The sequence below is a fragment of the Mustela nigripes genome, chromosome 1 (assembly GCF_022355385.1).
Source record: "Mustela nigripes isolate SB6536 chromosome 1, MUSNIG.SB6536, whole genome shotgun sequence".
Lineage (NCBI taxonomy): Eukaryota > Metazoa > Chordata > Mammalia > Carnivora > Mustelidae > Mustela > Mustela nigripes.
The window spans coordinates 255468296-255484834 of NC_081557.1; the positions used below are offsets into that span (position 1 = coordinate 255468296).

At 35.8% G+C, this 16539-nt stretch overlaps 1 protein-coding gene across 5 annotated transcripts in view; it reads right to left on the reverse strand.

Moving 5' to 3' along the window:
• The window catches only part of EPHA5 (EPH receptor A5), a 348718-nt gene that overhangs the window by 261901 nt on the left and 70278 nt on the right, over positions 1 to 16539 (reverse strand). For all 5 annotated transcript variants that reach the window (XM_059384724.1, XM_059384717.1, XM_059384701.1 and 2 more), the window contains exon 3: positions 12715 to 13378. In XM_059384724.1, the coding sequence (XP_059240707.1) occupies positions 12715 to 13378 (664 nt within the window). The remainder of the gene's footprint in view (positions 1 to 12714; positions 13379 to 16539) is intronic.

Below are 16539 nucleotides of genomic sequence, written 5' to 3' on the forward strand. Positions count from 1 at the left end.
TTAAATTTCTTTTGTTTTGTTTCGGATCCTGTCCCTTTCCAACTTCTCTGAATCAAGACGGATGTGAAAACACTTCAAAATGGAAGTCTCTTCCAGGCAGAAACATCACACCTGCTCACAGTAGGAGATCAGGATGGGTAGGAGATGAAGAATCATTTAGTTTCTTTACTGTGGAGATGAGAATCTGAAGATCCAACCGGGTCCAGGAGGCCCAGACGGTGTTCTCAAGGGGGTTTCCAAGCCTGAATCTTGAGAAGTCTCCGCACTCACATTACATAGTCCAGCCTTTTTTCTTCCGTACCACATACCCAAACAAAGCAAAACCAACAAAACAAAACTTGAGTAAAATGACACTTCAGTACGCCAACGCTAAAACATGTTTTTAAAAGCCTCTATACTATTTATAGGAGAAGACAAGCAAGGCAAAGAAGTTTATGTACACAAGAATGCACAAAGCAAAAAAGTCAGAAATGGATTGAGAGATCTTAACTCATTGATCCACGCTTTCTTTCAAACACAACATGTACATGGGGTTTATTTCAAAAGTTGGTATTTCTCCTCCCACATGAACGTCTGCATAGAAAACATGGTACCTTCTGGTTCAATTCCCAGTTGTGTACTTGTGCACTTGTGTAGCCCAATTACGGGCTTCTACTGTTCAGGGCACGTCCCTCAGAATCCCAACATGGTCTTCGCACTCATGCTTTGCTTACTTGGTCTTGCCTTCTGTGTCTTCCATTCTCCTGACCCTATGTGACTCCTCCATTCTATCCACCTCAAATGGCCTTTCTACTTCTTCAGTTTTGAGGTCTGATTAAGGAACAAGAATTTCTTCCAGATGATGATGGTGGCCCCTAGGTCTCTCTGGGGCGTCACTGTTTCTGTGTGCAATATAGGGCAGCTGACACAGACTAAGCACATAGGTGATCTGAATCAAGGTGACACAAGTAAGTGGAACTTAATTATTTGTCATGGATAACACACAATATAGTGGAAAGGTACAGATTTTGAAACAGGCACACCTGCGTTGAAATGTCAGTTTGCCACTTTCTAGTTTTAGTTTGAGTGATCTTAAGAAAATCGGGGCACCTGGGTGGCTCAGTAGGTTAAGTGCCTGCCTTTAGCTTAGATCATGATCCCCAAGTCATGGGATGGAGCCTGGCATCTGGCTTCCTGCTCAGTGGGGAGTCTGATTCCTTTCACTCTGCCTCTCCTGCTCCTACTGTCTCTCTCCATCTTACTCTCTCTCTCAAATAAATAAATAAAATCTTTTTTTTTTATTTTTATTTATTTGACAGAGAGAGACCACAAGTAGGCAGAGAGGCAGGCAGAGAGAGAGAGAGAGGGTAGCAGGCTCCCCGCTGAGCAGAGAGCCCGATGCGGGACTCGATCCCAGGACCCTGAGATCATGACCTGAGCCGAAGGCAGCGGCTTAACCCACTGAGCCACCCAGGCGCCCGTAAATAAATAAAATCTTAAAAAAAAAAAAAAAAAAAGGAAGGAAGGAAGGAAGGAAGGAAGGAAGGAAGAAAAGAAAATTAACCTGAGTTTCAGTTGCTCTAGAAACTATTGCTCACAGTATGTTGTCAGCTTAGAAGAAAGTGAGTAAGATATTGAACCGTACTGGCATATAGTACGTCTTTGCAATGATACCGACATTTCCTCATGCTTTACCATTCCATTGAAGGTATCCTAATAATTCTGCTGTTCAGAATCTTAGATCTTATTTTTTGGGATCCCTATTATTTCTAGTTCTAGCTTTGACACTCACTTGAAAGTCAAAGTATTCCCTTTGTCCCACTTTTGTATTTTCGAGGAACAAGTTCCTTTTCTCCTCAACTTTAATTCCATTCTCTTCTAACTTCAGATGATAATAACAAGTTCTCCTGAGATCTGATCATGGAAATACTCAGACCACTCTTTTCGTGGAAGACACAGGATCCCCTTGATTAAAACTTTCACCTTCATCAGATTTCTTCCAAAACTCAGATATTTGTCTAACTGTGTGCTTCCTAAAAGGCAACTTTCTTCTTTCTTCAGTCCCTGTACAGAGTTTGTTATTCATGGACTCCGCATCCTGTAATATTTATTTAATTACTTTCAACATGCCCAGTCGGTCCAGTTTATTTCTGCCTTAAAGTGAGATAAAAATTTTCACACTTACTCATACAAACACACTCAAAAATCTCCTCAGTCTTTAAGGCCCTGACCTGAGTTGTGGACCCGTTGCAGACCGAACCCTCACTTCTCAATAGTCCATATGTCCTAGGAGGGTAGGTCACCATCCCTGGGCAGTGGTAGCAACACCAATACATGTTAGAACAAATGACAAAAACAAAAGCAAACTCCAGAACTTTGTCTAAGGTTATCTCTCATTGAAATTGCTTTTTACTTTTAAAGCTAAACAGCATGTCTTGAGGATTTTCTTTTTGCCAGATACTAAGCTTCATGAGCCTCCAATCTTTAAAATCTAATCTGGGTTTTGAAATCATAAACATACTTTTATTGTAGGAGATGGTGAAGAAAAAAAATTTTTTTTCCTGTGGATTAGTTTCAAATATATACCGAGAATAGTAACATCTCTGGCCGGACAACAAAGCAGGAGAGAAATGAACCTCTAAAAACAAAGTGCTCTCCCTGAGTATTATTTTGAAAAACTGCTAATAGATGTTTTCCTTGTGTCTGTTGTGGGAAAATTTTCCTATTTTGGTTTTAACTTCATTTTCACCTGAGGAGTGAAGTTCCCCCCAAGTTTAAGGGCATTATCTATTATTACTCCTGTCTATGTGGGTCTGAACAGGAACTGACCTAAGTTGGCCCTATGATTACTTTCTAAATTCCTCCACCACCCCCTCTTTGCAACCGCTGGCTGTGTCAAAGAAAGCTGCTGCTGTCACAAAGCGAGGAGGACTCACTGTTGTGACATTTCATTTATCTGGGCAGCAACATGCTTGAAAGGAGACCTCCTAGTTCTATGTAAAGTATGGAAGACAATCAAGCACAGTTAAGCAAACCAGGGTTGACATATTAAATCATGCTTGAACCAAGAGAGCAACAACAGATGACACACAAAACCTTCTAAAGCGAATTTTAAATAAATAAATAATACAGGTCAGTCTGGTTCTAAAAAAAGAAGCTTTTAGCATTGAAAGATACTGGGAGTAAGTGAATAACAGAAAACCTTCATAGGAGAAAGAAATTAACGTTGCTTTTTAATGTATGGTGTAAAACTAGAAGTAGAGTTTTGGGAAGGGAGGCACTAGGAGAACACTGGAAACCCTTGGTGTGATCACATCACATCACTTTCCAATCCATAAAATGGAAAAAAAAAAATTCTGATAGTCCCACCCATAATTTAGGAAATGTCCTAATGGAATCCTTTCAAAGTGCTTTGAATTCATCAGAGGCAAAGCCCTTATGCATATGGAGTAGTGTGTTATTCTCCTTCACAATCACACAGCAGGAACTTTGGAAGCATTCATTCTCCAAGTCTGATTCCTGCTAACAATTCCATCAAAGAGATGGAGTTATCCATCAGTCAAATTATCATTTGCTCTAATTGTTGCTTCCCCCAAACTGTGGCTCTTCCTTCCTTTTTTTCCTTTTCTTTTTTAAACTATACCTTAACAGCACTCAAATGAGCAGGGTATCTTCAAGCTCAGAAAAGATCAAAACATATCAACAGATCACTTCTGTTCTTACATAGCAATTCCTACTGGCCAGCCTTAAACGCAGACAAAACATTTAAACACCAAAGAGAATAAAATACTAGAAGGCAAGATGTGACCCATATCCATAACCAGAAATGATAAAGGATACAAAAGAATTTTTCATGTAATAAAAACCAGTCATGATATCATGGATAGCTTAGAATTCAGATTTTTACCATTACAATTAGTGGATGATACACTTTGTAGAAAAAACTATGCCAGGGCTAGTTGCTCCATGCCTTCCTGCTTTATAATAATTGCCATGGCCTTCTAGACTAATGTATAAGTGAAACTGAAAGGCAATACATTATACAGTTTGGGTAAACAGCCTCCTTGTGTTTTCCCCTGTAAGGAGCAGAAACTAGATATACATGAATACATCAATTAGATAGATTGATAGCTACAGGGTAAGCTTCCTCTTAGTTACCTAGAGAGTTAGTGTTCTATGCAAAACCCTTAAAAATGGTGAAGTAGATTTTTCAAGGCAGATTCATAAGAAGGTGCACTAAATAAATTTATACAGCTAGAGCACAAAACATTTAACATATTAATTGTAATAGAAATACGGTCCTAAAAAGAAATCGTCCTTTTAATTTGGGATCATTGATGTCGTATGTGATTACAAACTACAAATCAATTATTCTAATTAAACATGTTTATATACTGTACAAAGTACAGTATTAGAATGAAGAATCTAAAGTTAAATATTCAATTCTAACCCGCAGTCTAAACTGTGAAAAGGGAAAGGAAAACCTGAAAAATGATCGAGCTACAAATACCTAGAAATGCCTAATTAAACGGAACATAGACTGGGGTAAATTTTTGAATGTTTTGTTTTAAAGTAGGGGAGTGATACAAAAAAGTATTATATGTTTTTCAAAGTCTGGGACAAGCAGACCACAAGGCATGCAAACAAAAGGGAGCTAAAGCATGATTTGCTGAGCTCAAGCAGATCCTGCTGCTCTGCAGGCCAGGTGGCCTGAGGTGGGGTGTGCAAAACCCAGAGACTTGGATTTTAATGCTCCAGGGTCCAAGAAAAAGAGCCACAGCCTTTTGTTAAGCGGGGACCCCTTCAGGAAGCCTGAAATCTTGAAGCGCTAGCTGGACACTCTCAAAAGATCACAGGGGTAAAACACTGCGCATGTGCACAAGGACCTCTGAAGAGGCTTCTGTGCGCATGACCTCTTGATGGGGAGAAGAAATTAATTATCAAGAATAGAAATCTGTGGCCTTCCCCAGGTAAACTTTTGGTGTGTAAATCTACATCAGCCACCCAAAACCATCTTAATGCTAAATATCACAATCTTTCTCAATCCTGGCTGCACATTACCATAACCCAGGGGGTTTAAAAAAACAAAAACAAAAACAAAAAAAAAAGGAAGAAAAAATAAAAAAGGTGACATCCAGGCCAGTACCCCACAATGGATCAGAATCTACTGTTGCAGCACCCCGCAAGTCTATGATTTATATTATTGCATTGCACTACAGTCGTTGAGAATAGCAGACTTAGATAAAACTTGGTCCCAATAAAAACTTCCTGAGAGGAAATGCTAAGTCATGTGAGGAACTCCTCCAAGTCAATGAAAAAAGAGAAGCAACCCCAAAATGAATAGGTAATTCATAAACTGGAGTGATTAGGACATGGGTACCATTTGTACTTTTTTCTCTACTTTTTTGTGGTTAGATTTTTCCCCTAATTTTCCAATATTGCCTATTTATTATAACAGTAGAAAAAAACAGTAAGTATGGGATTCCTAAGATGATGTAATTAGAAGAAGTTTAAAAAAAAAAAGAAAATGTTATCATTAGATTTAATACTGTCAAAAGTTATAGAACTATAATCTACATCAAAAACAATATTAAGGAACATCTGGAGGAGGAGATAAAGATATAATCAATGTGTAATCATTCTAAAATGACATAAATAGTGAAAAACCTTGACAAATACCCCAAGTAATTAGGATAAATATTTTGCTTCACTGGACAAAGTTTGAATCTTGATTTGCACTCCTATTTTCTCACTCATAAAAGAAGGAAGTCTGATAACACAAATCAGTATGGCTTTCATAAGAAAAGTTGTGTGTACAGAGAAATTTGATGTTTAAAACTCACAGAATGTAATTCAGCAAACATCTCTGTGTCTGCTCTCAGACTTTCAAGAGTAAAAAGTAAAAAAAAAAAAAAAAAAAAAAAATGACTGCAATTGTTAAGAAATGAAGTCGCCAACCCTTTCATAAAATCCTTAAGTAAACTAAAATCTTAAAAGTGAACTGTAAAATCACCTGTTTTTGTGTGTAGTAAATTAAGGTTTTAAGATGATTCAGGCCTCGGGGCGCCTGGGTGGCTCAGTGGGTTAAAGCCTCTGTCTTCAGCTCAGGTCATGGTCCCGGGGTCCTGGGATCGAGCCCCACATTGGGCTCTGCTTGGCGGAGAGCTTGCTTCCTCCTCTCTCTCCGCCTGCCTCTCTGCCTACTTGTGATCTTTGTCTGTCAAATAGATAAATAAAATCTTAAAAAACAAACAAAAAAAGATGATGCAGGCCTCAGTTCGAATCTCAGTCTTCCATTTCATAAAGGTGTGACTGTGGACACCTATGTGAAGATTCGGTCACTGTTGGATCGAAGAAACACTAAATTTTTTTTTTAAGATTTTATTTATTTATTTGACAGACAGAGATCACATGTAGGCAGAGAGGCAGGCAGAGAGAGAGGAGGAAGCAGGCTCCCCGCTGAGCAGAGAGCCCATTGCGGGGCTCCATCCCATGACCCTGAGATCATGACCTGAGCTGAAGGCAGAAGCTTTACCCACTGAGCCACACAGGCACCCCCAAAGAAACACTAAATTTTTAAAAAAGAAAAACCTTTCATCTTTCAATGAGTGTAATAACTTACAAGAAGCCACCCATAATACTACTCCAAAATAATGGTTTTATGTTTGATATGCCTGTGTTTGAACACAGATATTATTAGGAATTCTGTATCCTTAAGATAGAGTAATATGTGTATGTATAGACTTAGCAGGTAATTTCAGGAATTGAAGCTCTTTTATTACCCTAATTTTACTATGCAAATACGTTTTAAAATAGAATTTTAGAAAGTAAAGAGATATACACAAAATTGATTAATATAATATAATAGATCTCTGCACTGAAAGCTTCCTCTGTGTTAAAAGCTGTTCCTTAATCGCTTAACATGGCTTTTTTCCCCTTCTATATCTATGTTAAACATCACCTTTTCAGAGAAATATTTTCTTCCTGTCCTATCTAAACTGGCACACTCGTACTGCTATAAGCAGCTCTCATAATTTGTTAGTGTAGATCTATATGTATGTTTGTATACCTATGTGTCTGCATTTCTGGGATACAGGAATTATATACGTGGATACAGTGCCCAGTATAATCAGACCTTAAAGAAGGAGTGATAATACCTCCTGGGAGAGCAAATCTTCTTTATAAAGGCAGTTCTAGTATATTTGCTTAGTTTTGATTACCCCATAAATACAAATGTAGGATTATCCTTTGATAAATGATACAGCTCAAGAAGATGATATCTATCTGAAAAAAAAGAGGATTTTTTAACCCAAAACCACCCTGTATTTTATAATAGATAGACACATACTCCTGTAAATACATTTTATTTTAAAGAGCGATATAAGGAGTAGCTAATGTTCATTGAATAAATACAGTGCGTTAGGCAGTAAGCAATTTCCATATTTTGTCTCATGGCATTGCTATGACTTAGTTAGAGATGGAGAAAGAAAGGTATTGGGAGATTCAATAATTCAATAATTAACACAGGGATATAGAGCTGATAAATGTCAAGAGGCAGGATTGGAATCTGGCCTCTTGACATTCTGGCCAGAATATAGATTTGTGCTCAAACCACTAAAGTATGATGCCTCTCAAAAGTAGCATATTCCCCACGATATCCAAGTTAAATCAATCAGGTTTCATGATCACCCCATTGCCCAACAAAATATATTAATAGTACCAGTGTTAAGAAACCTTGATTTAGGGGGAAAAAAAAAAGCAAAAGCAAAAATGAATGCAAGGTATGCTTTAAAACTGTAACAGAACTAATCCAAAACATTAAGGAGGAGTTAAAAGAAAAAAATCTATTTTATGACTTTCATGCATAATACCTGCAAATGGATGAAGTGATTTAACCACTTAATTGTCTTGGTGATGGTTCTCCGAAGCAGGAGACACACACACATGCACCACTGACACCCTGTACTTTCATAATTACTAACTTTTGTTAAAATTTGAAATTAAAATTAGTTTCCTTTTGTTGCATAAAAGAGCATACCAAATAGAACCAAAAGTTCAACCCCTTTGATGTTCTTTGGTAATGTGCCTAATTAAAAATAACTAGGCTCTCCAATGCATAATTACACAAGTACCTAATACACTATATTTCCAGTCAATTTTGTCTCAATCATAAATATGCACCAGAAGTATGAATGATCGACATACTACTCCCTGCAGTATCTGTACTATTTCTGAATCAAGGTTTTTCTTGAGCTCAGTATTTTCGCTACATTTTCCTTGCTAGGCAATCATCTCCCAGTTGGACAATTAATAAGTGCTTTTTTCCACAGCCCTTGGCATGTAACCTCGCTTACCCTGTATTTTAGCATGCACTATATACCTTCTTCACTCTGACTGGTTTTGGCAGTGACCCACAATCTAAATCTCTTTCCTCCATTTGATATAAGTGAAACTATAATTATCTAGGGGTAATTTCAAATTACTACTTCATTCCACTAGCAACTGATGAAGATTAGTGGTCTTGCCTTGCATCTGAGTAAGTCAGCAACATAATCACAAGAGAACTCAGCAGGCAACATTTGATTCATGCGAACTCAATTACTTCTGTCAAACACATTCACTTCAATAAAAAGCAAAAACTTCCAAAATGTGTTTTTGCTAATAATTTCGTACTCAAAAAGAAAAAAAAAATCATATGACTCTTAAGGGAAAAAACAGCATGAATTTCATCAGAAATAATAATAAATAACAAGTAGGAAAACATATTTGTAGAAATGGATTTAATACATTATTAGTTTCTGAAAATAAAAAGATTTCAAAGAAATGAATTTGTATACTTAAAACAGTTTATTATTGAAAATTCGGGCATATAAATAAGCCATAGAAAAATAAATGCATTCTATAATTTAAGTCAATGTAACAGAAACCAGAGTATTCCACTACCTCATTAAAACCAGGTTATTACAGGATAGTCAATTTCTCTTAAAGGAAGTAAAATAAGGGGACATGAAGCAAAGATGATAGATGATGAATTGCTAAATGGATAAGGACTTCTGAATCACTTCTTGATTGTCTTCTGGGTTGAAACCATATGTTAATGAGCAGCCCAGCTTTCTGTATCCTGAATGTTTAGTCTCTAAAAGACCTTGGGTCAACTCAATGATAAACGTGTATCAGATCACTTGAGCATGATCTGACAGCAACTACCTGGCCAAATCCTAATAAAGTAAATATTAACATGTGATAATCATTACAATGGATTTACTCAAATTTCAATTTCTTTATACAATCCTACCTTTAATGAAATCCCAATGTATTTTGATTATCAAAGAAACGGTCATTAAATGTCAATATATAATAAGAGTATATTATAAAAACATTTCAGGACGTGATGTTCTGAAGTCTAGATCACGAAGACGGTCTCCGTAACAGTTAATATATCATACACCAACCATGTATGATTTAACACAAAGAACTTGAAAATTCGGCCTGAGAATCTTAGGACTAAGAAGTGACTGGTTTAAGAGGCACGTTTGTCAATTCTGTGACCAAAGAGACTTTCTACAGATGATTTTAAAGTTAAAAAACGCATGAATACAGTAGTTTCCCCTTATCTACGCTTTAGTTTCTGGCAGTTTCAGTTACCTGCTGTCAACTCCAGAAGAGAAACAGAAGATCCTCCTGCCATATCCTCAGAAGGTTAACAGTAGCCAAATGATAGGTCACCGTGCCTATGTCAGTACCCTCACTTCATCTCAACCTATCGGCATGCTATCGTCTCCCATCATCCCAAGAAAGGTAAGCACAATACAGGACATTTTGACAGAGATTGAGAGACCTCATTCACATAACTTTTATTATAGTGTAGAGTAGTTACATTTTATTATTTATTGTTGATCTCTTACTGTGCCTCATTTATACATTAGACCGTCGCATAAGAAAAAGCATAGTGTTTATAGGGTTTGGTAGTATGTGCAATTTCAGGCATCCCTGGGGATCTTGTAAGTTAACCCCCTCAGATAAGGAAGGACTACTGCGAAATTAAAGCACAATATTCTTTTACACTTTTGCCCATTCTACTCTCTCTTTTGATTCATTTTTCTACTTCTTGCCTTTTGATTTCCCGCTCATTCCTTAAGATAACATTCACCACCGCTGTCATCAAGGACCATGTGATCGATTGGGGGTGAAGAGAGTCATTAATCAAACAATAAATCAACAAAAAGATGCAAAATCATAACTCTAAAGGGCTCTCTATTATTATTTACTTATATATCTTGCAGGTAAATAATAGAAAGGTCTGATCTTAAAAGACTCAGGGATAGCTTCCCTGAAGAAGAGTTGTTGGATGATAAATTTGAAGGATTAGTATGAGTTAATCAGGCATGAATTGGTAGAAGAATGTTTCAGGGCAAGGAAACAGAATCACAAAAGTGAGCTTTTGAGAAAGAGAAAGAAAGCCAGCGTGACTAGTGCACAGGAAGAGGAGGAAGCAAAGCTTAAGATGTGTCTACAGCAAAATCAAGCAAAATCTTAAGCTATTGTAAAAATTTATCTTAAAGGAAACCACTGAAGTATTTAAAGTTTGTGGTGGGGGTGAAGTGGGGGCAGAGAAGGGTGGTGTGTGTAACAACAAGATTTGCATTTCTGTAAAGGCATATGTTCACATGACTCAAAAATCAATATAATATTATATAAAGTCATTCATTATATTTAAAGCAAAGTTTCTGTATTCGGAGGTGGGGAGATAACCATTTATATAGACTGCATTGTGTGGAACACCCCACTGCCTCTCAGTTAGGTTTCCACTCCTCAGTTATTAAAAATATGAGAAGAGAAAGGTATGCAACTGAGTATCTGGACTAAGACACATTCTGTCAGAACACTACTTCCCCAAGATGCTCTCATGATAAGAATGCACAGAACCTTTTAATCCCCACAACAATCAAAAATTGTGTTCTATAAATGCAGAGATCTTTCATACCCTCTTTCCATTTGGATAAAGACAAATTTCATTTTGTTTTGACCTAAAGTGACCACATACCAATCTCTTAAATGACATAAATAATCAAATAGAGCATTTGCTTTATAATGCTGGCAAACAAAACTTTAGAAATAGTAAGATTTATATTGTAAATATTTTAGATGAAATAATGAAATGTGTTCAACAGATTATAGTTAATCTTCTGCTTCTAATTCTACAATTACATATATCTTCACCTTACACTAAAAGGCACTGTTCAAGAAGAAAAGTTAAGATAATGTTAGAATTTTTCTTTAAATCCAGTCCGAAATGAAAAATAATTCACTTCCCTGAAAAGTTTAAAATAATTGACAAAACATAATTTTGACTTAATAGAACTTTATATATGTGTATATACATATACAAAAGTATAGAGAGTTGTAGACGAAATGAAAAGACGACCATAAATTTAATTGTAGATGATATTGTAAGAATAGAAAATAAAAGCTGATGCTGAAAAATAATTTTAAAGATGGTGCAATATATGTCTAGGGAGAAATAATTAAGTAAAGTCAATATTATTTACTGATCATTTTCCTAGTTTTGATTCCCTGAATCTATAATCAATCTATAGTAGGCCTGAATGAACATGAGCAAGTTGATTCATATAATATAACGGATTCAGAAAAAAAAAAAAATGCACCTGAAGCTACCAGGTGGTATTACAGACTTCTCCGCTACCAGGTGGTATTACGGACTTCTCCGCATTTAGTTTTGTCTTCAGTGAACAGTAACTCCCCTTGCCTATTTAGCATGTGCACAGCATGGTGAAAACACGCTCAGGTTCATAAGGATGAATGATTTTTTTTTAAGTAAAAATATTTTCTTCTTCATATGTGGTTCTTCATTTTGACATAAAGCATTAACCTATTCCAAAAAACCACTGTTAAATATCTAAGTTTAACTCACTATGCTGTGGGCAAAATGAGGGTATTTTCAAATGAAAAGGGAAATACAAATGATCAAGTTTCAATTTGAAACAAAAATTAAAACAGAAAAAAAAAATATCCCCAAGTATAAATTGCTTTGAAATAACGTGTTTTTTTTTGTTTGTTTGTTTGTTTGTTTGTTTGTATTGGCTCTATCTCCAAAGCTATTTTCTTGGGTACTACTTAGTATGCATTCAATATTGCCATGTAAGTTTTTAAAAGCAAACATGTAATAGCAATTATAGGTAAACAACACAGTAAACTAAGTACTGTCAGCTGACAAGCATTTTCATACGGAGTTTATATGGTCGAACTTATTTCTGAAGAATTTTTTTAAAGGCAGTCAAAAGCATACCAAACAAGTCTCATCTAACATTTGCATTTGAATTTTATATAGCAAGGTAAGGGTATACTATTTTCTCTTTATGGAGAGAAAATAGCACTAGAGCAGCAGACAGTTTTTTTTTTCTTCATACAAAGAAAAAATTCCTTTGGTTTGAGTTTCTCAAAAATAAAACTCCTGCAAGCTAAATGAATATAAAATACTGCACTGCAAGTAAGACACTCTCTGAACATTAATTATGTATATCCATCAAAATATTACATTAAATCTTTGACCGTTGCCAGAAATTTTAAAATTCGGAGAGAAATCAAACTTGAGGAGAAATAATCTCTATAAATTAGCAAAGCAAAAGGTCACCTGTCCATAATCACTGGAGGAAATAGACACACATGATCCAACTGAAGTGGACAGCTCCTGCACGTCTGCAGGCAAATTCTTACCTTGACAGGTGCCATTTTTCTCTTCATATCCTGCCTTGCACATGCATTTCCCGATGGGCACCAGCCACTCCCCTTCAGCACTGCAGTGCATTTTGGGTGGTTCGTCTGTCACAGAGTGGTTGACACAGGAGCCCGACACTTCAAGCAATTGTGAAGAATCAGCTCCAGTGATTGTGTCGGGGAACACAGCCAAGTGTCTTACCACCGAAGGGCATTTTTTATAGTACACACGCACAGACACCAGAGCAATGCAAGCACCCACATCTTGAAACGCAAGATAAAATCCCTTTTTGGTTAGAGGTCCTACATCTCTGACCTCTGTATTCAGTTTCATAACCCGGTCACCAAGATCAAGCTCTGTAAAGCTTTCATCGGCCGCAATAGTATCAATTTTGATGTACTGGTTTTCCTTGATGTTCCTCCCGTTCTCATCATCCGATTCGAAGTAATACATGTTAAACGTTTCCTTACAGGTTCCCAGTCCTCCGGGAAGACTGTTGCAGTCCCGCAGTGTAAACTTGAGTTCTATAAAGATTCTGGAAGCACCTTCGTTGGAAATCCAACTGGTCAAAAGCCAGTTATTCTGATTCTGTTCCATAACTTTGCATACTTGGTATGTGTGGATAGGGGCATAATTTTCATCGACTTCACCAATCTCTTCCCACTGTATAAATATAAAGACAGTTATATAGTATTTAGAGAATAACTAACAAAAACTAACATAGAAAACTATTTTATATATAAAAATTTCTGCAGCCTTAATCTATGGTATTGGGAGAAGGAGCTCTACAATGAGAATTTTTTTAAATATCTTTTTAAATTAAGTAAATTAATAGAACATTATTCCTTGTCTCCGCTAACTCAAAAGTTAACACAAGTGAATTTGATGTTAAAAAAAAAAAAAAAGGCATGTATTTCAGAGAAAAGGTAGAAGTAAATTGAATGTGGGTGCGGTTAACACAAAGGAGCAGTGAGAGGAAATTAGCTATATTTGGAAGAAAGTTAAGTATGTATACTAACAGAGTAGATAAAGTGTGATAGAAAAAAAGAAGTCCATTTTTTAAAAGACAACAGCAGAAAAAAGCAGTAAATATGAAAAAGAAGGGAGAAAAAATGTAAAATGTGAATTCACATTTACTTAATTCTGGCATGTTATAAATAACACATCAATGTAATAATACTTGCAAGAAAATTCATTAGTTTAAAAGCAATAGTAGATGCTTATTTCACTGACCCAATCTGTTTGGGATTCTTTTGCAAATTGGATTGCTAAATGTTTATTCATAAGTGTATCTATAAAACATATACCTAGAGACAGATATAAAATAGAGATTAAAATTATATATGAATAGCTTTGGCATTTGAGTCCTGAGCTTTTGGGAATGCATTAATTATTTTTACCAACCCATTATTTCACACAGAGTGACCTTACAAGTTCTGAATATAAACAAGGTACAGAAAAAAATTAAGTATGGTTTATATAACTTCCAAAATATTTGGTCAGAGAGAGCTAGGCTTAGCTCTTTTCCAATAAAGTATTCCAGTTTTAAGACTTCTGATGTACCATAATCACCTTCTGAAAGTATAGAAACAAATTTTTATTCTCCATAAAGACATTATTATTATAATTTAAGAAGTTATTTAAAGATTAATAAAGAACCTATGTGTACAAAAGTATACATAGTTTTGTTTTAAGTCTTTTAAAATGACCCTAAAACACAGGAATCAATGAAATCATACTGACTTCCAATAAATCCAGCATGCGGTTTATTGGAGTTTATTATCTATAATAAACTTCATAGAACTTCATCTTTTTAGACATGAAATTAAGTAGAGCATTATTTCTTGATTCTGTTCAACTGACACAGATGTGAAAAATGTGGAGTCACAAGGAATGCACATAAATCGTGTACCTCAGATGGTCCCTCTCAAAATTCTAGCTACCGTCAGACAGACATAAGTAAAAGGTGCTAATGAGGGAAAACTGCTGAGTTCCTTAAATTCACAAGAGAGAGACATCAAGATTTTATCTTAACCACTTTCACATCATGGTGTTATGTGAAGCCTTAGTTCTTTCATTTAATCTCAGTTTTGTCTTCTCTCAAAATGTACATAAACTCTACGTAGCTTCAGGTTTCCAAAACATCTTTCTCTCAGTGGTCTCTCACTAAACTATTCACATCGTCTTCCTGAAGTGATCCAGCTCTCATCCCCCAATCTTTTTATTATAAATGGTTACTGAATGCCATTATTAACATTTCATGCAAAATAATACCTCACCTAACCGAAAATCATACAACTGATTAACTTAGGTTAAATATATATTTTTGAATTAATAACATGGAAACAGCATCAAAAAATCTCTTCTCTAAAAAAGGAAAATAAAAATTCTACATTATCTCTGTTTTATTTTATAAGTCTTCCAATACAAAACACAAACAGACTTCAAATCCTTGACCTTAGATCATTTATAAAATAAAAACTATCTCTGCATCGTAATTCCAATAGTACAGTGCTAGCAAGTGAAAGGAATTGGAGAAGTTAAAGGAATCAGAGCAACAGCATCTTCTAAGGAGATTATAAGGCAAGCAATTCATAGTCGTTGTCTGTATAAAGTCCAAGGTACCACAAATATTATTAAAAATGCAAGCCAAGCAGCACTCGACAAGACAGCTTAATAGTTACTGCTTCAGGTCATAATTTCAAAGCATGTGCGTAAGCATCTTACTTCTCTGAATATTCTCAATTAAGACAAGAAAAACTATAATTTTCTTTGAAGTTAGAATGTATCATGGTGAAATTTTATTTATTTTTCTTTTCAAGTGTCCAAAATATAAATGAAGGCTCACATTTTCTATTTTTAATGAGTGAACAGAAATACTTTAATTTAAATAATTATAGCCATAAGCCATTTTGAGAATCAACTGGGGAATGCATACACATTTCCCATGAATAACTGCTACCATGTAGACAAATACGCTAAGACATGGACAAAAAATTTCATTTATTTTGGATTGACTAGTTGAACTACAACTCTGAATTCTTCCAAGTTTACTTCCTTTTTAATACAAAGTGGACATCTTGCCTTCCTCAGTTAATGATCATACTGACCAAGAAGAAACAATGGGATGAAAAGAAAGTAACACCAAGAACTCAAGAATGTGGCAGGTATATCCTTAGACACTCTTGCAAATGTCATGTCAAGGAAATGATAGCAGTTTAATGAAGGCACAGATAGAAAACGTAATATTCTTAGTTCAATTTTGTAGGATTTTCTATGACCCCATGGCTTAATAAAAGTATTTGCTGTTCCTTGATTATCATAAGCAAAGTGCCTGGGCATTTTGGAATGGTGGTCACTGAATGCAATATGGTTGGTTTTCTCTTTTCTTCAAGTCTAGCATCTCCTGAAGGCTCACCCTCTGAGCCCATGCTTTTCCCTGTTCCTTTCCTCCTTACTCTTTTATCTTTAAGATTAAAGAACTGGTTTTACACAGTCCGCTTGGGCTCGCTTCATTTCTTCCCCAGATGCTTAGGCTTGCTCCTTTTCCTGCTGGGCACTGAAAGTTCTTAAGTTGTATTCAAATTCAATGCTTGACCAGGCACTGCAAGCCAGTCACATTCATCAGAGCGGTGACAAACAAAATGGACTTATTGTCATATCCATGTGTGAATCATGAAAAACATCCAAAAGTTAGGGTTACTAACTTTTCCTACCCAAACCAGAACCACCCATAACTCAAACACTCTATTCTAGTCATTAAATGTCCTATATAAAATATTAGAAGGGGTCTTCAAAGGTCTGGCTTTATCATTCATATTAGA